Consider the following 24,442-nt stretch of genomic DNA (forward strand, 5'->3'; position numbering starts at 1 on the left):
TATTTCTTCTTGCCTGATTATTGTGGTTAAGACTTCCAGCACAGCATTGAATAAGAGTGGTGAAAATGGATATCCCTTTCTTGTTCCTAATCTTAAAGGAAACATTTTTAGATTTTGCCCATTGCATATGATATTGGCTGTGGGTTTGTAACACATGTCCTTTATTATGTTAAAGTCTGTTCTCTCTATTTCAAATTTGTTGAAAATTTTTATCATACACTGGTGTTGGATGTTTTCAAATGCTATTTCTGCATCTATTCATACAATTATGTGATTTTTATCCTTCAATCTGTTTATGCAGTGTACATATTATGTTTATTGATTTGTGGATAATATACCAACCTTGGATCCCTGAAATAAATACCACTTGATGATCATGGTATATAAATCTTTTTAATGTATTGTTGGATCTGGTTTGCTAATATTTTGTTGAGAATTATAGTATCTATGTTAATCAGGGATATTGGCCTATAATTTTCTTTCTTTGTGATGTCTTTATCTAGTTTTGGAGTTTAGATAATGCTGGACTTGTAAAAGGTTGTGAGTCTTCTCTTGAATTTATTGGAATAACTTGAAAAGAATAGGTGCTATTTCTTCTTTGAATGTTTGCTAAAACTCAACTGTAAAGACATTTGGTTTAGGATGTTTTTTGAGGGAGAGTTTTTTGAATAGTGCTTCTATTTCATTTGTTGTATTTGGTCTATTTATATATTCTGATTCTTCCTGATTCAGTTTTTGAAAATTGTGTATTTCTAGCAATTTATCCATTTCATTCAGATTGTTTAATGTTTTGGCATATAGTTGTTTATTATATCTTCTTACAATCCTTTTTATTTCAGTGGTGTCAGTTGTTACTTCTCCTCTTTCATTTCTGGTTTTATTTATTTGGGTTCTTTCTGTCTCTCTCTTTTATGACTCAGGTTAAAGATTTGTCAATCTTGTTTATCTTTTCAAAGAGCCAGCTCTTGATTTCATTGATCTTTTGTATTTTTTTTATATTGTTTCTTTTATTTCTGCTCGGATCTTTAATATTTTTTCCCTTCCACTCACTTTGGGCTTTGTTTGTTTATTTTTTAAATTTTTTTAGTTCCTATAAATGTAAAGTTAGATTGTTTATTTGAGCTTTTTGTTTGTTTGTTTGATTATTTCTTGATATTGTCCTATAATGCTATAAATTTCCCTCTTAGAACTGCTTTTGCTGTTTTGCATAGGTTTTGGGTTGTTGTGTTGTTATTTTCACTTGTTTCAAAGTATTTTTTAAATTTATTCCTTGTTCTTGTTGTCAACCTATTCATTGTTTAGTAATATGTTATTTAGCCTCCATGTCTTTGTATGTTTTTCAGTTCTTGTAATTGATTTCTAGTTTTATACCATTATGGTCAGAGAAGATGCTTAATATGATTTTAATCTTATTAAATCTATTGAGACTTGTTTTGTGTCCTAACATGTAGGACACAATATTTTATGTATACTTGAAAAGAATGTATATTCTACTGCTTTGGGATAAAATGCTCTTATTATATCACTTAAATTCATCTCATCTAGGGTGTCATTTAAGGTCAGTTTCTTTGTTGATTTTCTATCTGAAAGATCTGCCCATGGATGTGAATGGGGTGTTAAAACACTATACCACGACTGTATTACTGTCAATCTATCCCTTTATGTCCACCAAGATTTGTTTTATATATTTAGGTGCCCCAATGTGGGTGCAAAGTATTTACAAGTGTTATATCCTGTTGTTGGATTTGATCCCTTTATCATTATGTTGTGTTCTTTGTCTCTCATTATAGCCTTTGTTCTAAACTCTATTTTGTGAGATATAAATATTGCTACCCAAACTTTTTTTTTCATTTCTTTTTAATTTTATTTAGAAAATTAAATTTAACAGGGTGATATTGATCAAAAAGAGTACTTAGGTTTCAGGTAAATATTTCTATCGCATTTGAACTGTTGATTATGTTGTATACTCATCACCCAAAGTCAAATCATTTTCTGTCACTTTACATTTGTCCCTCTTTACACCCTCTCCTGAACCCCTTCCTCCAGGTTTTCCTCCTCCTCCCCCTGCCCCTGGTTACCACTTCACTTTTATATATGTCCATAAGTCTCAGTTTTATATCCCAACTATGTGCGAAATCATATAGTTCTTGGCTTTTTCTGATTTACTTACTTCACTCAATATAATGTTCTCAAGGTCCATCTCTGTTTACATGAAATATCTTTTTTTATTCCTTTACTTTTAGTCTGTGTATACAGGGGGTCCTTGGGTTTAGGACACACTTTCATTCCTATGACAGTGATGTAACCTGAATTTTTGTGTAAGTCAAAACACACCTAACCTAAATAATTTACCTCTTCTAATAGTTGTAAAATCATAATCTAGAACATAACAACAAACTAAGCCACAGAAAAAGGAAAAGGATATAAATATACTGTACTGTACACTGTACTGCATATTCTTCTGCCATGTGCAACCAAACTAGTTCATCCAAGTAGTCCATAAATACGATGCTAATGGCATAAGCCAAACCACCCACATCTCAATTTTTTAAAGTTTTATGGGAGTGAGCATTGTAAACTCAAAATGGCATAGTCAAGACTGTTGTAACCCAAAGACCTCCTGTATTTTATTCTGAGGTGGGTCTCCTGTAGATAGCATGTATATGGGTCTTGTTTTCTTATCCATTCAGCTACCATGTGTATTTAATTTTTTTATTTATTTGTTTTAGAGAGGAGAGAGTGAGAGAATGAGAGAGAGAGAAAGAGAGGGAGAGAGGGGAGAAGGGGAGAAGGAAGAAGCTTCAACTCCCATATGTGACTTGAACAGGCAAGCCTGGGGTTTTGAACTAGCAATCTCAGCTTTCCAGGTTGACACTTTATCCACTGAGCCACCACAGATCTGGCTTACCCTCTGTCTTTTGATTGTAGTACTTAAACCATTTATGTTTAAAGTGATTATTGTTAGGTATGTATTTATTGCCATTTTATTCTTTATAATTATGATCCTTTGGTGATTTTTGTTGTTGTTGTTGTTATTATTATTAAAGAGACCTTTTAACATTTTTTAAAAAACTGACTTGCTGGTAATGAACTCCTTTAGTGGTTTGTTTGTTTGTTTGTTTGTTTATCTGGGAAGCTCTTATTTCTCCTTCAATTTTAAATGATAGCTTTGCTGGGTAATTTTTGTTGTAGGTCCTTGCTTTCCATTACTTTGAACGTTTCATGCCACTTTTTTGGGACTGCATATATTTTTTTGAAAAATCAGCTGTCAGTCTTATGGAATTTTCATTGTAGGTAAATGTCTTTCTCTTGCTACTTTTAATATTCTCTGTTTGTCTTTAACCTCTGCCATTTTAATTATGATGTGTCTTGGTGTGGGCCTTTTTAGATTCATATTATTTGCGACTCTCTGCACCTCCTGGATTTGTGTGTCATTTTCTTTTTTTCTTATTTTCTTTTTTTATTTTATTTATTCATTTTAGAGAGGAGAGAGAAAGGGAGAGAGAGACAGAGAGAGAGAGAGAGAGAGAGAGAGAGGAGAGAGAGACGGGGGGAGGAGTTGGAAGCATCAACTCCCATATGTGCCTTGACCAGGCAAGCCCAGGGTTTAGAACCAGCAACCTCAGCATTTCCAGGTCGACGCTTTATCCACTACGCCACCACAGGTCAGGCTGTGTGTCATTTTTGATTACCATTTTAAGGAAATTTTCAGTCACTATGTTTTTAAATAGGTCTTGATTCTTTGCTCACTTTCTTCTTTTTCTGGTACCACAATGATGCAGATGTTGGTATGTATCACGTTGTCCCAAAGATTCCTTAAACTAGCCTTATTTTTTAAAATTATTTTTCTTTTTTGCTGCTCTGAAATTTGGGTGTGTTCTGCTACCTTGTCTTCCAAATCACTGATTCAGTGATCTTCTTCATCTAAAGTACTATTTATTCTTTGTAGTATATTCTTCATTTCAGATATTGTATTATTCATTTTGACTGATTCTTTTTTAATGGTTTTTATGCTCTTTTTATGCTTGCTATCTCTTTGTTGTTCTCACTAAGTTACTTGAGCATTCTTATAACCATTTTTAAAAAATTATATATATATCTGGTAAATTGTTTGCTTCCATTTCATTTAGCTCTTTTTATGGAGATTCATCCTGTTCTTTCATTTGAAGCATGTTTCTCAGTCTCCACATTTTGGTTGCTTCTTTGTGTTTGTTTCTTTGTCTTGGTAGATCTTCTATGACTCCCATTCTTGGTAGGGTGACCTTATATAGTTGTTGTCCTGTGGGACCCAGTGACACAGTCTCCTTCATCATCTGAGCTGAGTGCTCTAGGAATGTCTTTTGTGTGGGTTCTGCTGATCCTCTTGTCATTATAGAGTTTTGATTGCTATTGACCCATTCATGCATGAGGTTGACCCTCTGGATGGATGACTGTGAGGATCAACTCAACCACAGTGTACAAGCTGCTATGCAGGTGCTGACCACACAAAGTGGAATTGGCCTTAGCAGAGTATGGTATCTGCTGAGATATTTTGCTATGCTTCTTCTGAAGCAAACTGGATTCTTCTCAGATATTTTCTGAAGTAACCTTCTGGGTGTGTTGGTTTGGGCCCTTTTAGGAGGGACTGTGATTCCAGGCTAGATGCTGCCTGTGACTGGCTCTGGGCAAATTGCATGGAACTACAAAGCAATATACAATTTCTGGATGCTATTGGGCCCAGATATGTGTGAGAAGGACCAAGCTATGCAACAAGGCTGGCTATTAACAGCACCAGGCCTGGGGGCAGGTCAGCAAAAGTCTCAAGACATGCTAGCATCTACCTCCACCTGACTCCACTTGCCTCTACCTGCTGGCTGCTTGTTAAACTTAATCCTTGAAAGAGGCTCTGTCAGTAGAGGTAGATTGTCAATGTGTCATCAGATAGGTGTGAGTGGTGTTCACCAGATTGATACAGGTTCAATGTCTGTGCCAGTGCTGAGTCTTAGACCACTCAGTAAAAGTGCCAGGATATACCAAGTTGCTACCTGCTGGGTTCCCACATGCTTTTATGGTGGAGCAGGATCTCAAATGTGTCAGGGTATGTCCAGCAGAGTTTATAAGGCCTGAAAAGACCAAGATTGGGCCACGTGAAGGGAGGTCTCTACACCAGTCAGGTATATGAGGGAAAAATAGCCCCTGTGTGAGAGCCGCACAACTCAGTCTGTCCCAGATTTTGCGACAAGCCTGAGCTCAGCAGGGCAGGGCATTGGGAGTCAGGCAGATGGTTCTATTAATAGTGGATTTCCTGGTGAGGAGTGCTGGTCAATGTTGGGGAAAGAATGAAGTTGTGGCCCTTGCTTTAGAGTCACATAACTGAGTCACTGATTTCCCCGTAGTCTGCCTGGATCTTTACACTTTGGCCCAGGCAGCTGACTCCTCAGCAGAGTGTGACCTCCACAACATGGGATGACAGGGAGTCCAGAGGATGAGGCTATTGTATTCTTACAGGCTAATGCCCTAAGGAGGGAATTGCTCTACTCAAGAAAGATGGCATCTGTGGTGTGGACAAAGAACTCAAAACAGGGGTCCTGGTTGCTGTTCCTTCATTTATCTCCCCAAAGCCAAAAACTCTAGTCTCTACTCATACGAGTCTAGTCCTTTCTGCCCTCCCTGCATTGGAGCTTAGTGTAAGTGGCTGTGAACAAGATTTTGTGCATTGGTCCTTTAAGAGGGTGCCTGTGTTTCTAGCAGACTTCTCTCTCTCTCTGCAGACAGAATCATGCTGCTTTTCACAGCCAGATATCTTGTGGGTGCGTGGGTGCCTCTTTCTGGCTCTTGTACTCTGGACTGGGAAACCCAGTGAGAGGTTGAGACCTCCAAGTTCCTCAGGAGGAACCGTTGCAGCTGAGATATTCTGGAATATCTACTGCTCTCTGTGGAAATGGGTCCATCCCTTTTTGTGTCTCCACCCTTCCTACCAGTCTCAATGTGGCATTTTCTCTAAATCCTTGGTTATAGACTTCTGCTGAGCTAGTCTTTGATTGGCTATTCAGGTTAATTGTTCTGTATTTTAGTTATAATTTGGCTTGGGAGGAGGTGAGTGTAATTTTCACCTATTCCACCATCATCTTGGATCTTATACCACATATTCTTTATCTATTTGTCTGTCAATAAACATTTATGTCATTTCTATTTATTGGCTATTGTAAGTAATGCTGCAGTGAACATGTAAGTGCAATATCTCTTCAAGATCTTGATTTTAATTCTATCATTATATTACGTAATATATCAAGTGAGATCTGAGAATGTATTCTATAGTCAAAGATAATATTTTTGCAATAGAAAATATTAATTCACACTAAGTAAGCTAAAGAAGTCTATAATTAGACACATCATTGCAGGTCAAATACTGCTGTTATAATGAGTTTAAATCAGGCCAGGTTTTGCTATTAAGTTTTGGGAGAAAAAAACCAAACCTTTCAGTTTTCAGGGTTTCTTTGTAGTTTGGAGTTGCAATAATCATTTGAGAATCCTTACAGCCATTTTTTTTCCCTATGTGCTTTTGGAAGGTTCACTGCTTGCTGTATGGCTCTGAAATGAGTATATAATACTTAACAGAAATGAGGAAATAGAAAGCCATTGTAGTGCCAGATATTTAAGGATGAAAAATTATATAAACATTAAAAATGCTTAGAATTTTTCTTTTAATTTTAAGATTATTATTGAAATGAGGTCTGTAATTCTTTGCGTTATTGTTCTCTTACAGAAAAAAAGGCCTGTAAATTTCTCAGTCTACCCCCAAGTAGATAACACATTTCAGTTCTTTGACGAGGGTCTTATGGAAGCCATTAAACTGGGTGATCCAAAAGTACATGAATTCCTGCGGTTACTCGCTCTCTGCCACACCGTAATGTCAGAGGAAAACAGTGCAGGTAAGTGGGAAGTGTGTCTGAGTGGTGAGCCTTGGTTTTTAACCAGTATTTTTATTTAAATTGCTTGGAATTGGAAGAATTTTCTAATTAAAAAATATAGCTTTGCATAAGGGGAGGTTTCCTTAGGTGGACTGTATACTTTGTGGTAAGGGACATTTCTAAGGTTATATCCTGGAAGCAAATGTCACTAGACTGTCATTCAAAGTGAGCTGGCAAGAAGAGGAGCCCTAATACCAGGAGTGCCAAGTGGAATTCTGCTGATTTTACCAATGATCCCTCAAGATCATTTTCACTTTCCTCTTTTGTTGAATCTGAGTTTGTAAGACTTTGCTTTTATCTCAGCAATCATTTTCTTTTGCAGTGCTTTGAGCTCTGTATTTTCTTATTTCTTTATTGATCAAATCTACTTTTTGTCTTTCAGACATTTCTCAAATTTCTAGTTTAATAATAATATTCATTCTGCTTTTCTAGTATCATTTCAAATTTTTCTTAATGTGATATAGTTAAATGCAAAAAACCACACAGACCATAAGTGTGTTGTTTCATGAGTTCTGACAATTATATATGCCCTTGTATCTACCACTCCAATCAAGGTACACATTTTTTCCATCACTCCAGAAAGGTTGCTCATGTTCCATTCCAGTATATACCACCAACCCCTGCCCAACCAATAACTGCCCCATTTCCATCATCAAAGTCAAGTTTTGACTGTTCTTGCATTTCATATAAATGGAATTATATAATATGCATATTGTGTCTGGCTTATTTCACACAATGTAATGTTTTTTGTTATCCATATTGTTGTATCAATCAATAAATAGTTCATTCTATTTTTTATTGCTGCATAATATTCCATTGTTTGAATATACCACATTTTTATTTCTTTCCAATTCTCTGTTCATGTGCATTTGGGTTGTTTCCAGCTTTGGGTTATTAAGAGTAAAGTTGCCATAAACATTTGAAAGTTTATAAAAATATTTAAGAAATTTGTTTTTGGTAAATACTTAATAGAATTTTTCAGATCATAGTAACTATGTCTATTTTTATAAGAAACTGCCCAATTGTTTTTCAAAAGTGGTTGTATCATTTTAGATTCCTCCCATTAATGCATGATAATGTCAATTCTTTCATGTTCTCACAAACATTTAGTATATATTGTCACTCTTAAATTTTACCCATTCTAGTAGGTATTGGCTAATATCTCTTCTGCCATTTGAAGATATTTTGAAGTGCAGAGAGATAAATGTATGTATCTTTTCTACTATTTCTGTCTCTTGCTTTCAGATATCAAATTCTAAAGTGAAGAATTATATTACTGAGAAGGGAAAAATTAAAGTTGCTCTTTTTTTAAAGCCCTATTTATAGGATAGATAGCTTAAAAGCATACATGTTAAAGCACAGTGAAAAATATAAACTTTTCTTGAATAAATGTTAGTTATGCAAAAGAACGGAACCCAAATCTAACAAACTTAAAACTATAATGATTGTATAATTTATAGTTGCTTTTACTTTATTTATTTTAATTTAAAATAGTTGGTCTAGAATCTAATATTGGTTATATTAGTTTTAGGTGTACAATATAGTGATTCAAAATTTTTATACTTTACAATATGATCACCCCATTAATTCTAGTAACCATCTTTCACCATGTAAACTTATCACAATATTATTGACGATATTCCCCTTCCCCTTTTCATCCATTCCCTTCATCTAGATCATCCCTTTGGTCTTTGTCTTCTTATGAGTCTGCCTTTTTAGTTTGTTTGTACTTCAATTTCACATAAAAGTGAAACCATATACTATTTGTCTTTCTCTGCCTGACTTATTTCACTCAACATAATACCTTCTATATCTAGCTATGTTATTGCAAATGGAAAGATTTTATTTTTTTTTACTGCTGCATAATGTTCTATTGTGTGTGTGTGTGTATATATATATATATATATGCCACATCTTATTTATTTATTCATCTATCAATATAACTTTTGTTTTATGTGTGTGCCATTTGTTTCATGGAGAAGTAATTTGTTTGGGGAAGTTGATATTTTCACTGCCTTTCCCAGTATCAAATTTCAGAAGCAGGAAAGTAGAAAGTACAAGTGCTTCAGTAGTATTTATTTTCTATTTTAGTAGATGACAATTAAAGAGATAAAATATTTAATACTTTTTTTTTCTTCCTGTATTTTTCTGAAGTTGGAAACGGGGAGGCAGTCAGACAGACTCCCGCATGCGCCCCACCAGGATCCACCTGGCATGCCCACCAGGGGTCGATGCTCTGCCCATCTGGGGCGTCGCTCTGTTGTAACCAGAGCCATTCTAGCACCTGAGGCAGAGGCCACAGAGCCATCCTTAGTGCCTGGGCCAACTTTGCTCCAATGGAGCCTTGGCTGAGGGAGGGGAAGAGAGAGAGAGGAAGGAGAGGGGGAGGGGTGGAGAAGCAGATGGGAGCTTCTCCTGTGTGCCCTGGCTGGGAATCGAACCCGGGACTCCTGCACACCAGGCCAACACTCTACCACTGAGCCAATCGGCCAGGGCTAAGACTTTTTTCTTATCACCTTATTATGTCAATCCTTTAAAATTTGTTAAGGCTTGCTTAATGGCCTGATATGTATTCAGTTTTCATAAATGTTTTATGTATGTTTGAAATGAATATACATTTTACAGTTGTTGGCTACTGGGTTCTAAATCTATCCATTAAATAATGTTTGTTAATTATATTGTTCAATCTTCTGTCTCTCATTGGATTATTTTGACTACCTAATTTCTCCATTAATGAGAGTATGTTAAAATCATCAACTATAATGGTGTATTAGTTTATTTCTACTTGTAGGTTTGTCAACATTTGCTTAAGGTCATGTTAGTAGTTAGATCTTATGTGTTCTTTAAAAATTCTATCTATATACATATATTGATCCTCTTTATTTCTAGTAATATTTTTGCCTTACAGTTTATTTTGTTTGATATTAATATACTTATAGATATTTTTGTTAGTGTTTGCATTGTTTAGCTTTTTCACTCTTTCCTGCGAATATCTTTTTCTTTATGTTTTAGACATATCTCTTGTGACATAATTTTAATATGAACCAGTACCTCTGCCATTTAAAAATATCCAGTTTGACAAAGATAAAGGTTAAATGGAACATGCAGTCCATTTACCTTTATTGATTATTGATATATTTATATTTTAAGTATTAAATATATAATTATCGATATATTTATATTTATTTCTATCATTTTATTTTGTATGTTTGCCCCATTTTGTTTTTTAGTCTTATTTTTGTCTTATAGTTTTAGTTCATTTTTATTTCTGCTGCTTTTAATAGTTAGTCTGAAAATTTTAGCATAATTAACTTATCAAACCTAAGCCTTCTTTTGAACAAAGCAAGGACATGAAAACCCAATACTAATCAACCCTGACTTATACAGTATTCTTCTCATGTATCTCCTTTTCCAGTATCACAAGATGTTATTTTAACTGTTTTTATAGTCAATGTCTGCTTGGATTTGTTCATGTACTCATTAATCTCTATGCTCCTCAATGTTGGTCCCATCTGGTCTTCTGTTGTTCTAAATGTTTTCTTTAGAATTTCTTTTAAGGAGAGCTTACTGGTAGCAAACTCGAAAACTCTGTTTGAAAACAACTTCATTTCATCCTTATTATTATTATTTTTTAAGTGAGAAGTGGGGAGACAGAGAGACAGACTCTGGCATGCGCCATGACTGGGATTCACCTGGTCAACATTTGCTTTATATGTCTTAAGGTCATGTTAGTAGTTAACATGACCTTAAGACCCCTCTTGTGTGATGCTCTGCCCGCCATAGGCCCAGTTGCTGGTTGCTCAGCAATTTAGCTATTTTTAGCACATGAAGCAGAGGCTTCATTGAGCCATCCTCAGCGCCTGGGAACAACTCGCTTGTTGCTGGAACCAATCCAGTGATGGTTGCAGAAGGAGAAGAGAGAAAGACAGAGAGAAAGGGGAGGGAGAAGAGGAAGGGTGGAGAAGTAGATGGTCGCTTCTCCTGTGTTCCATGACTGGAAATCTAACTCAGGACTTACACATGCCAAGCTGATGTTCTACCACTGAGCCAACTGACCAGGCCTCATACTTATTCTTGAATGATGTGTATACATTTAAGGTGATAATTTTCTCTCAGTACATTAAAGGTATTGCACTGTATTCTGGCTGCAATTTCTATTATTGTATAGTTAGTTGTAAGTTTCATTGTGGCTTGAAGGTCATAATTCTTTTCTCCCTGGCTACTTTGAAGATGTTTTCTTTTTTCATGTTCTTAGTGTAGTAAAATTTAAAGAAAAAATTGTATTGCTTGGGATTCATAGAGAGTCATGAATCCATGGAATGTCATATTTTATCACTTCTGGAGTTTTCTCAGCCACATATTTTTCAAATATTGCCTCTAATTTTTCCTCTCATATGAGGTCTTTAATGGTAGATATTTTTACTCTATTTTCTTCTTTTTTTAAACAAATCTCTCATTTTTCCATTCCTTTATCTTTCTGGTATATATCCTGAAATTTTCTTTATTTTTTTAAGCATACTAATTCTCTCTCTAGTTGTATCTAATCTATAGTTTTTTATTTTTAATTTCTACAGGATCTTTAATTTTTTCTCAAATCTGTTTAATTTCATGTCTCCTATTTCTTGAAGTCTATTGAATATTTGTATGTGCTACTTCTGATAATTCCAACTTAGGGGTAACCAATAATAACATATGGTGTGAATCATTTCACCTTTTCCAGTTGCAGATATATAGGTGGTTTGTGTTCAATGAAAAGAAATCACAGTATATACATTAATATGCAACTTGTTTCTTAACAGTTTATCTTGGCCATCACTACAAAATCAGTAAATATGGATCTAGCTCTGTCTACTTTTTCTAATTTATTTTTACATACAAAGATAATATACTAATTTTATATAAAAGGCTTTTTTTATATATACTGTTTTTAAGTGTATTTTAATGTTTTTTTCTTCTTCTTTTCTGTTCTTTCCCCTCTTCCCTTCACCCTACCATGTACACAATATCAGGTGCAATGGGTTAACATCTGGTTTGATTCTTTAAATTTCAGGGGATTTATTATATGCCTTCTCATAGAAGGGTCTTTAGTGGAAGACTCAAGTGGAATTTGGAAAATCTGCTCCATTATTCTTTGGCTGTATGATTTGGCGAAAATCATAACCTCTTCAGTCATAAATTTCACCAATTTAAAATGGAAATAATGATTTTTAATAACCCCTATCTCAAAGTTTTGCCATGGAGATTACTAAGTTAATATACACTTATGAAACTTTCATGACACATCTCTTATTACTGAAAATACAAAGGTATGGTCTATGACAGGGGTCCCCAAACTACGGCCCGCGGGCCACATGCAGCCCCCTGAGGCCATTTATCCAGCCCTCGCAGCACTTCCGGAAGGGGCACCTCTTTCATTGGTGGTCAGTGAAAGGAGCATAGTTCCCATTGAAATACTGGCCAGTTTGTTGATTTAAATTTACTTGTTCTTTATTTTAAATATTGTATTTGTTCCCGTTTTGTTTTTTACTTTAAAATAAGATATGTGCAGTGTGCATAGGGATTTGTTCATAGTTTTTTTTTTTTTATAGTCTGGCCCTCCAACGGTCTGAGGGACAGTGAACTGGCCCCCTGTGTAAAAAGTTTGGGGACCCCTGGTCTAAGACCTAAGAAACTTCCAATATATATAGTAGAGAGGCAAACTCAGGAACAGGTATTTTTGTGAGATGACAAGGACTACACTGGTAGTATGCATAAGCCACAGGGTACGCACCTGGTCCAGCTGGGTAGTGAGTAGAAAATGTCTGATTTTTAGAGCTGTCACTTGAGTTGAGTGTTGAAGGATGAGATGGAGTAGGTATTGGCATTCTATGAATGTTAGCTATTATTTTTAGTATTGATACATTTGTTTCTTTTCTTTTTTAAAAATGCTTTCTTGGTTGTTGTTTAATCAAATATTTTTTTTTCTTTTAGGACAGCTGTTTTATCAAGTTCAGTCACCTGATGAAGGGGCTCTAGTAACTGCTGCAAGAAATCTTGGGTTCATTTTTAGATCTCGGACTCCAGAAACAATTACAATAGAAGAACTGGGAACACTAGTTACCTATCGATTGCTTGCCTTTTTGGATTTCAACAATGTCAGGAAAAGGATGTCTGTCATAGGTACGCTTGGTAGGGGAGATTATTTCTGATCTTTGATATTGCTATGGTTTTATTGATGCTTTTCAAAGATGATTTCATTCTTGTTTATATACTTAGAGTTGTGATATTTTTGTAACTTTTATTAACTTCTGTCATCCTTAACTATAGTAATAAGTGCAATTAACATTTAACAAATAATTATTAGGTGTCCCACACTGTTTTAAATGCTCTACATAATTAAATGATTTAATTGTTACAAAAATCCTATAAGGTCAGCACTGTATTTTAAAGACAATAAAATTAAGACAGAGGAATTGAGTAACTTGAGCAGGGTGACTTAGCTTGAAGTGGAGTAGCTAGGATTCAAATCTAGGAGGTTTGACCGCCAAGCCCATTTGTTTCATCACTGCACAACACTGTTCTCAGGATGAATTTCTGAATTACTTGGTACATGCTAGTTGTTATTGATGCTATTGTTTGCAAACATCATCAGCAGCATCCTCATTATCATATTTTTACTCGGTTTACCTGTATTGTTGGAGATGATCACGTAAGACTGTATTTAGCACCACAACACATAAAGCCTTTTTAACTCTGTGCTAACCCTCAGTGCTGCTTCAGTGTACCTCTTATTCTCACTTTGCTCCTGTTTCTGGTCCTTATAACAGATGTTCTAAGCCTTTGCCCTTTCCTCAAGTCCTCAAGTCTGCTATATCTCATTCATTCTTGGAAGCTAATCTCATTTCCTATTTTTCTAAAAAAAGTAGAAGCCTTCAGAGATATGCACCATCAACTTAAATTCCTCCCTATTCTCTTCCTTCATCCCCAAACTGTAACTTTATTCATTCTTTTTCCTGCCTCAGAGAAAATTGCTCTTGTTCTCTTTAAAGCTGAAGGTTCTACCTGGCCCCTTTCCTTCCTTCCTTCCTTTCTTCCTTCCTTCCTTCCTTCCTTCCTTCCTTCCTTCCTTCCTTCCTTCCTTCCTTCCTTCCTTCCTTCCTTCCTTCCTCCCTTCCATCTTTAATTTCATTTTTTTCTTTTTTTTATCCCTGGCTTCTTCCTTCAGCCTGCAACTCTATAATTATCCTGCTTCCTTAAAGATAGAATTCATGTTCTGACCTTCACTGATTTTTCCACCTTATTTTTCTTTGTTCCATCATAGCTTAACTTTTCCAGGTCAGTTTTTCCTCCTCACCTGTATTTCTCAATCACTTCACAACTTACCCATGCAGTTGCCTTATCATCTATCTATCTATCATCTATCTATCTATCTATCTATCTATCTATCTATCTATCTATCTATCTATCATCTTCTATCATCTATCTATCTATCTATCTATCTATCTATCTATCTATCTATCTATCTATCTATCTATCTATCTATCTATCATCTTCTATCATCTATCTATCTATCTATCTATCTATCTATCTATCTATCTATCTATCATCTATCTATCTTTCATCTATTTAGTCATATCTCTTTGTATCTATCTTTTTCAAGTTAGTAACATTGAGATTGTTAACCTTCTTAACACTCCTTTTTTGCCTTCTGAGACCTCACTGGCTCCTGGTTTTCCTCTTGTCCTGTCCTCTTTTTCTTCAGCTCCTTTGCTGACTACTCTCCATCCCACTCTTCAGTGTTGGTGTTCTTTTGCCTTCTGACTTTCTGTGCTCCTTTTGGATAATCCTGACCACTCATATTCTTACTAAAACATTGGTTGATTTTTCTATCACCTTCTGAAAAAACCTTGGTGACTTCCTAGAACTTAAAAAATAAAGTCCTTAGGATGACATTCAAGATTATTTACAATCTGACCACAATCTGACTTTTCTTTCACCTCCTCACATTTTGTGCTCCCACTCACGAGACCTCATCATTGCAGCATGCATTGTACACTCTCCCACCCTTTATAGGTGCTGTTTCTCCTGCTTATGACTCTCCACTTCCCCACTTCTTTTCTTAAAAAAACAACAACAACTCCTATTCACCTGGTAATGTCCAATTCCAATGTCACCTGTTCTGTCAATTCTTTTCCTACTCTCCAAATAATTGTATTCTCCTTTATTCCCCTGAGCCCCCTGTTCATAATGTGTGATACTAGTTCGATAATAGTCATGACTTTGAAGGCAGCTGCTATGCCTTAGTCTTCTTAAACTGTCTATGGCCAACCATTGAGCTTAGCACACACTCGGTTTTCTATAATTGTTTGTTAAATAAAATGTAACCCAATAGTTTTTAACTTATGGATATCCCAATCCTCACATTAAATCACTTTCTATTGTGGAAAACATGTGTGTAAATGTAATTGCAGGCTATTTAGTCTTGAGCTACTGGAAAGTAGCTCTAGGAGATTGCTCTGAGCAGGTGAAAACCGAACATCATCTGAAGATATTTATTTTTATCCTTTTGACAACAAGCTATCAGCAGTCATCATCAATGTTGCCAGAGAGCACATATGCTGCTCTAAGTGTCAACCTAGTATTGTATCAACAGGAGCTGTCTTTTATTTACAGCTTTAAGGGAGGTGTTATTGATGTTGGGTTGACCCAGAACTGCCTCTCAGGGTGTTGACAAAAACCTAAGATTGCTACACAGGGACACCTTTGGCTTTTCCCCAACATCAGTCACCAGTACGGGCTGTGGAGAAATCACACAGCCTAACCACAAACATCAGATATTTGCCTTAATGGATCCCATATGAAGAAAGGTAATGTTCTACCACAGATGCATGGAGGCTGGAGGGCTTTCTTTGGTTCTGTTTTGTTTTTAATCAGGCGTAATTTGAAAGAGAGATTCCTTGAGGGTGGAAAAGTCTCTGACAACAAGGCAAAAAACAATGCTAGTCTCATGATTGTCACATTGCTTGGTCTGTGGGGACAATCTTCTGATGTGAAGGCTCAGACATTTGCTGCTCTACTGCTTCTCTCCTCCTCCTTCTCCCCTTTCTCCTCCTTTTTCTACTCCTCCTCTCTCTTTTCTACCTCCTCCTTTTCCTTTTCCCCTTCTTTTGACTATCATTTATTGAATCATAAATGGATACCAGTAATACTTTCATTTTGGAACAAGAGCCTTGATTTAATTTAGAGGTATGCAAATATAAATAGATTTTTATAGAGAATTATGTCAGAGGGTTGATAATCTACTATATTGATAGATGTATAAATCTCATTATATATTTATATTTTTAGAAGCACAAGTTCTACTAATTATGTAAATAAAATATACCAGGGTAAAATTCAAAGATAGTTATTAATACAGGCAAGTGGCAGGTAATCATTAAAGAAGAATACATTATAATAACTCCTTGAAAAGCTCTTACAAGATCCTTAGATGAGGGTTGCTCAACTCTAAACTGTGTAATGATTATCAAAGTACAGATCACACTACCATATGTTAGACATTTCTCAGTGTGAACATATAATCAGCCATCCAACTGAGATATGGTGAAGCAGAATTACTCATCACCCTTCACAGTGCTGCTATTGCATTTACTCCTACAACAGAAACCTGAAACTATTTCTAATCTTTTCACTTCCTTTCTTTCACAAAGGGATAACTGCTTTCAGTGAATTTTATATAATTTAACTCAAGTGAATATTTATTAAGTGCTTACCAGATTCCAGGAACTTGAAGCTAAGGAGAAGGTGGGGTTGAGAAAGGTTTTGTGTGGTAGCATCAAAAAGAGCATCGGCCTGGCGTGCAGGAGTCCTGGGTTCGATTCCCGGCCAGGGTACACAGGAGAAGCACCCATCTGCTTCTCCACCCTTCCCCCTCTCCTTCCTTTCTGTCTCTCTCTTCCCCTCCAAGGCTCCACTGGAGCAAAGTTTGCCTGGGCGCTGAGGATGGCTCTGTGGCCTCTGCCTCAGGCACTAGAATGGCTCTGATTACGGAAGAGCTACGCCCCAGATGGGCAGAGCATCGCCCCCTAGTGGGCATGCCGGGTGGATCCCGGTTGGGCGCATGCAGGAATCTGTCTGACTGCCTCCCCATTTCCAGCTTTGGAAAAATACAAAAAAAAAAAAAAAAAAAAGACGGTGAAAGAGGGTAGGAAATAGGCTGGAAAGGGGCGAATCTTTATGATCCCTGTTTATGACAGGTTGGGGAAAGCTATTGCAGGATCTGAGCAGTCATGGGAAGATGATTCTGTCTAGATTACAGAAGAGTCTGGGGGTAGCAGGACTGGAAAGAGTAAACTCATTTAGGTTAATATGATAATCCAGGCAAGAGAGGTGACAGAAATTCATGACTTTAATTGGATGTATAGATGTGAAGGGGCAGGAGTTTTGAATGATGGCCAGATATCTGAATTGGAGAATGAGTGAGTGGTGAATCTAGTTATTGAGACTGGGGACATAGGAGAAGTAGCTAGTTATTAAAGAAAGATAAGGTGTCCATTAAAGAGGTTATCCTGGTTTGAGTGAAGGCATCAAAATTAGAAAATTGTTGTTGAATTGGAATATTGTAGAGTTGAACAGAGCCTTAAAAGTTAGATTTAAAAAAAAACACCTTTATCACATGTAGAAGCTGCGACAAGGAGATGGTAAGGGATTTGCACAAATTACAATGGGCGTGCCTCCCTAGACAGGTGGTTCTCAATATGTGGTCTGGGAACCCTAAGAAACCTTGAATGTTTTCTAGAAGATACACAAGGACAAAAATATTTTTATAATACTAATGTTATGTATCTTTTTTATTCTTTTTCTCATGAGTACACTTGGAATTTCACAAAAGCCACAGACTGTGTAGTATACCACCCCCAATCCAAATTTTATTGTTTTGGAAAAATATAGTTATTGTTCATAGAAATGTTATTGATGTTACTATGTAATAGGTTTGTTATTATAATAATTATCATTAGAGTAATATATTACATATCGTCATGAGACTATTAATATAATAACATCTCTCAGATTTAATTTATAATATGGAAAATATTGATAGAACCCACATAAAAAAGCTCTTTGGAGTCCACATGAAGTTTTAAGAGTGTAAAAGAGTTTAGAGACCTAAAATTTGAGAATGATGTCCCAGTCTGGTCTATAAAAAATGGTCACAGAGAAAGCACACTGGCAAATGCAGGATACTTTGCTTTTATAGCTTTGGTGATGTAAAGAAGAAAATATGGAGAACTATTAAATTGGATTGTTATGAAAGTAAAATGAAGCCTTTCCCAGCATTAAATGGTTTCCCCCTACTTGAACAATTTGATAAATTGCTCATATTCTCTCTTTTTCACTTGAAGTAGGCATTTAGAGCTGAGTACAAGAAAACTGCATGAATTATAGCAATAAGAAAGGCTGATCAAGGATCTTGGAAGAGAGGATGAACTTACACAAGTCACATTACAAAGTAGTTTTCAGAGTGTATTAGATCTATTCACACCAGGGGGAAACTTAAAGTATTGACTACGGGTTGTTAAAGGTTAGAGGAAAAAGTAATTTATTATATTATGGTATTTATATTCCTTTAAATCAGGTTCTAAATTTTTTATCCTATTAAATTAACTGTAGCCCATATTTATACTTATCTGTTTTGAGGCATTCTATCTTTAGGGACAAGATATAACTGAGTGAAAAGCATGTGTAATCTATGACTCAGTGAAGTTTGTAAGGGTCAGAGTGTTCAGACCATGAAATTGTGACCCAGGGAACTGTCTTAAATTGTAGGCAGTTCCTGGAAAGAATTACATTGCCATGCCATTCATACATTCATTTGTTTATTCAATAAATAATTAAATGCCTAGTATGTGCCAAGCTATAAAACCAAGCCTACACAGGCTAAGTATTCTGTGGTTTAAAAAAGACTTATCTGGCATTAACAGGTGGAATATCAGGGGAAGGCGTGGGGATTGGAGATGAGGGGAGCCTAGTGAAGGCTATGATTTCCAATCCCAGGAGGTTGATTAAAAACACAGCCATACTAATGCAGACTTCCAGTGGGGAAAAAGGTAGAAACTTTAATTGGAAAACCTCCTGTGAGGCATGCTTACAGCCAGGATTGTGACTCAAGAATGAACCACCAAAAATAAAAGGGCTTTCCTAAGAAGAAAAGGGGTAAAGAAATATGTTAGCAAGGTTAGAGAACTAATGTATAAACCATTGCTTTGACTGGCTTCAATTCCATATGGAGATCATTTGGCATAATGCTGATAGCTGATTTCTACAGTAGGTCTTGAATTTCACACCAGGAGACAGGCAAATAAAGCTCCCAATTCTGCTCCATACAGGATTAATTTAAAAGTACCAACCCTTCAGAAATAGTAAGCAAGGAAATTAGGAAGGTCATACGCCTCAGAATAAAAACACTTGTTTCTGAGTTTGGAAAATCAAAGGATTCCAGTAGATGAAATATTTCTAAGCTAACAAAATAGGAATAAAGCCAAGAGACTTAGGTAGTGACCTTCTAACCAAAGACACTGAATATTTTGCTACTGGCTGAAACATTATGCCCATTTATAAATTACCTCGCCAGAGCCCTGGGAGAGCCTAGTTTTGACAGATTTTATTGATTATAATCTACCTTCCAAAATTTTTCTTTTCAGTTAGAAACCCGGAAGGACAGATAAAACTTTATTCCAAAGGAGCAGACACTATTCTGTTTGAGAAACTTCATCCATCCAATGAAGACCTTCTGACTCTGACGTCAGACCATATCAGTGTAAGTGCCTCCATGTTAATAGTTAGCATAGCAGTCCGTTGGCCACTTTCTATGGTTAGGTCTTATTTGAAAAATACCAGCTAAATTATCTGACTTCTGAAATGAAAAACATGTGGAGAGTGGTTCCACAGAAAACTGTGCCAGTGAATGCCTGGAAATTGGCACATGAACCCCCTGCCCTGCTAAAAGTCTGGTTGGTCTCACCACAGGTGATTGACACACAGCAGCTGAAAAGTAGCCACTAAATGTGGGTTCCTGAACTCCAGCCAGGATAAGGCTCAGGACACCTAGACAAATCTGTTCTAATTCCTCTGCCATTTGAGGCTGCTCCCTTTGGGAGACTGGACTGGTTCAGGGAAGAAGAGCTGGACTGTACCTTTCACCTGAGTTCCAGTGTATCCGGCACCAAAGAATCTCTTAGGATCATCCCCAGTGAAAAGCTTAGGGTTGTGTTTACAGGGTGAGGAGAAAATAGTCTCTGTAGCCAATTCTCTCTTCCATGGGGTCTTTATTCAGGACATAAATCATGATGAGCCACTTATGTTCCCTAAACTGAAGTTACCAATTGCATACATTTTGAAACTATGTATGATTTTTTCCCCAAAAGTTTTCTAACGGGTCCATACATGATCTTTGGCAAACCTTTTTTTTCTTTGAAAAAGAGTAAGTGTCTGAATCAATATGAGTATTACCTCATTTAAACCTGAGATTCAAGTGTCTCTCTAGTATTTGCTTGAAGCTCTGTTTAACCCAATATGAATTTTAAGGCAACTGGCCAAAACACTCATTTCCTCATTGGTTTCTCTCCTTTAAAAAAATCATTGAGGATTCATGTTTTTTGTCAAGCCCTACATTTAATACGAAACGTTCCCTGAACCATTAAAAAAGAAATAAACAAAAAAAATCTGCCTGACTTTAAGTTTAAAGAATGATGGTTTAGTAATATTGGTACAAACATAGCTATTGTTTTTGTCTTTCCAATAGAGCATTCTTGATTTTCTTTTAATCCCTTCCATAAGGCCGGCATGGTCTTCTAATTTATTTTTCTTTTTTTTTATGAGAACAACATTGAAATTGTTAAGTATCTGATTTTTGCCATTGCTCAAACATCAAGACCCTAGATTTTCATATATTCTTCTTTTGTACTAAAATATAGGAAGCCTAATTTTGTCTTTTTACATTTCTGTGCAAAAGAAAATTTTTCAGGTTATACCAATTTGATTTCATTCACTTTATTCATTTTGGCTTTCAAATTCTGAGGTTTTAAATTTACATTTAATAGTTGATTTTGAATTGTTTAATGATAGAAAACAACTTTGCTCAAATGCTTGTTCAGGATTCAACTTGTGTTTAATGTACTAATGAAATAACAAATCAACTGTCCCCTTTGCATTGTCTTCTTAGAATTCTGTTGTGCAGAACAGAGAGGACAGCATTGTAATACCCAGCAGGGTTTTAAGTTAAAGGCAAACAAATGTTTGTGCAGATTCAGAGGACAAAAGATCATTACAACACAGTAACTCCATTTTCAGATCAGTTGGGGACCCAGTGGTGGTCCAGGAACTCAGGGCTTAGAAAATGTGATTGCAATATACAAAGTGCTATCAACTGCCTGCAAGATAAATTTGGACAATTTTTTTCATGGTCTCTCTGGGTTAAACCACATCATTGAAATTTGTCCTGACTTTTCTTTCCATTAATCTAATTAATATGTATCACTCTGTAACTTCTATGTGATCACAAACCTAAGTGTGTTCCATAAACCAAAACACACAAAGAAGATATGCTCAATAAAAGGCATAGAAATGGCTATAAAATTGCTTATGTTGTACAAGCCCATAAAATGACCACTGGAGGCCTGCACAAAGTGAGAGGATTTTTAGCATTTCCCTGAAGCAAACTAGAATGAAAAGTCAGCCTCCACTTCTAGTCCTACTTCCCAGAGCAGACATTTAAACTGACTTTCTGCTTTTCTCTCCCTTTTTCTCTAGAAGTTATTATAACATAACCTTCATTAATAGACTTAAATTTCTATTACCTGATGAACATCTATTTATTCATCTATTATTGACCTCTAACTTTTTATTATGGAAATTTTCAAGCATAAACAAAAGAAGATTGAGTCAATTTTAGACATAGCTATATTATTAAGAGAGATGTGACAGGACTTTGATGCGATGTCATGCTATAATCCCTTTAGAGAGCCTCCACCTTTGATTTGAGAGCTAGGGTTCCTCTGAGAGTCCTTTTCTTTCCACTAGAAACTTACTGCCATGGGCCATGAAACAGGCTGGGTCTCTTTCAGTGCCCGGAGGGCTTCCTTCAGGCAGAAGATAAATTGGAAACCAACATATATTTCTTCAAATGGATATCTTAAGTCATGGGCACTGTTGATTACTTCTCAGCTAGGACACTTCAGTAGGCATTTTATTATGTCTTTTGTAGGAAGAGGTTAGCTCCCCTGAATATCTTAACCCAATAGAAATAAAATTCAAAATGCAAATCTTACCTCACACTTCTAAGGGGTTTAAAAAGTTTGAGGTCAGTATGGCCAAGTTGTGCTCTTGGGACAGAGTGAATTTGAGTGGAACACTTCTTACCCATCATTATTGTTGTTCTTATTGTGATTATTGTTTGAGGATGGTTCCTAAATCAATGTCTGCTCTGGTAGGAATTTGCAGGGGAAGGCCTTCGAACCTTGGCCATTGCATACAGAGATCTGGATGACAAGTACTTTCAAGAGTGGCATAAGATGCTTGAAGATGCAAATGCTTCCACAGATGAGAGGGATGAACGGATAGCTGAGCTGTATGAAGAAATTGAAAGGGATTTGATGGTATGACTTTAGAAGCATGCTGACTTGTGTTTATAGAGAGGATAGTATGTGTTTAGAGATCTAGCATAGAAATAACCCATTGGATAATCATCTTGTACACAGCAGATGTTACTCTTTCAAACACTGACTCATGCGTTATATGCTGGCTTTGAGTTTGCCATGTATGGCCCTAGAAAGCCTAGAAGATTATTTCTATTAGTTGTAATTTATGTAATTGGAAGTCCCCCAAGAGTAGAAGATAATAGGCTTCTTATTCTTTGTCAGCCTCTGGTATGTTCTTAATGTTATTTTTTCCTCTCAGCTTTATGATCCACCTTTCTTGAGCAGGGACACTTGTCATGAAGAGTGGAGCTATAGTTCCAAACCATCTTAGACCCATGAGATTCTGACAATATCTGTGCTGCCCAGAGTGTGAGAAGATGATTTATTCTAGAAACTACTCTACCCTGAGGCCCCAGTGGCCAGGATGCTTAGCTATGGGGAGATACTAGGGAGCATGCCTTGTTCACTTTCAATGAAATGTTGCAGAAGGACCTTTACTTTTTTAGTCTATGGCATCTGTGATTTGTTAATTCAGGAGAAGTGCTCTACTTTTTGTGAACCTGATTATGAGACGAAGGCTTTCCTTTGGATCCTTTCATGTTGATATAAATGGGGAAACAGCTGGGAAGTTCTTAAGTCCATAGAAACTTCAATAGCTTCTGGTTGCTTATGCTAACTTTTAGAATCTCTGCTATTAATTGGTGTTCTTATTATTTGGCTTGGTTTCAGAAACTCCTCTTGGGTCCTTCCCAATCCACCTCTGCACATAACAGGATGCTTGCTATATCTGTACATTATAATTTCCATCTCCAGTTCATGTTCCTCGACCTCTAAACTCTGTGAGTGAAAGCCGTAGATGTTATGAATGTGGTTTGAATGCATTAATATAAGGTATTCTCTTTTTTTTCAATGAAGCTTCTAGGTGCTACTGCTGTAGAAGATAAGTTACAAGAGGGTGTTATTGAAACAGTTTCAAGTTTATCACTAGCCAATATTAAGATCTGGGTCCTAACAGGAGACAAACAAGGTAACTGAAAATGGATAATGATATTTTGAACAGAGGGCGATGATTTATAGTGTAAAATTTTAAATAATCAGAAGGTTTAATTAGTTAGATATTTGCCCGGTCCTCCATATATGAAAGAGTTAAAATACAAATAGTAAAGTTAATGTAAGAATTTACTATTTAAAAATAAGCTAAGACAAACTAAGAAAGTTTCTTTTATAGTATACCTGGGTGTCCGTTGAATTTCAACTCAACATGCTTCTTAAATAAAATAGTTAAAACTGCAAGCAACAATGGAATTCAAAATGTTTCACTATTGATTTTTATGAGCACTGCCTCTGATCAGGACTGAGACTGGCATAATACTGAAGCAGGATGTTGGAGACCTTAGGGCTACTCTTTTAGTTTCTTGATGCTACATGAAGAGGTTTGGGGATCTGAGAGGAGCAGTTAAGGTAGTGGGCAGGCTTTGGGGAGGCTCAAGGAAGCAACTATTTATCGAATGGTATGGAAATATTTTGGTATTTTAACAACCACCATAATGTACTAGTGCAATAGGCCTTCCCATGCAGTGGTACAATGGGACCTGACCCACGTTCAGGCAAGACAAAATGCCAAGTCATCAAAGAAAGAATCATTATGTTCATAATACTGTGTTTCCTAAGAAAGAAAAGGGGGTCAATACCTATTAGTGCTATTGCTAGAAGTAATGGTTAAAACAAAAATAATTTCATACTTGGCCCTCAGTAGACCAAAAAATATTCAGTTAACTGGTGAACTTGTTTTTAAGAATCTATCTACTTGTTAGTTAT

At 36.2% G+C, this 24,442-nt stretch overlaps 1 protein-coding gene across 2 annotated transcripts in view; it reads left to right on the plus strand.

Annotated features, from left to right (window-relative positions):
• ATP8B4 (ATPase phospholipid transporting 8B4 (putative)) overlaps positions 1–24,442 on the plus strand; it is a 277,874-nt gene that overhangs the window by 191,035 nt on the left and 62,397 nt on the right. For both annotated transcript variants that reach the window (XM_066276448.1, XM_066276449.1), the window contains 5 exons: positions 6,746–6,911; positions 12,921–13,109; positions 19,631–19,746; positions 22,418–22,582; positions 23,540–23,651. In XM_066276448.1, coding sequence (XP_066132545.1) covers positions 6,746–6,911; positions 12,921–13,109; positions 19,631–19,746; positions 22,418–22,582; positions 23,540–23,651 — 748 coding nt within the window. The remainder of the gene's footprint in view (positions 1–6,745; positions 6,912–12,920; positions 13,110–19,630; positions 19,747–22,417; positions 22,583–23,539; positions 23,652–24,442) is intronic.

Source organism: Saccopteryx bilineata, chromosome 4 (assembly GCF_036850765.1).
Source record: "Saccopteryx bilineata isolate mSacBil1 chromosome 4, mSacBil1_pri_phased_curated, whole genome shotgun sequence".
Classification (NCBI taxonomy): Eukaryota; Metazoa; Chordata; class Mammalia; order Chiroptera; family Emballonuridae; genus Saccopteryx; species Saccopteryx bilineata.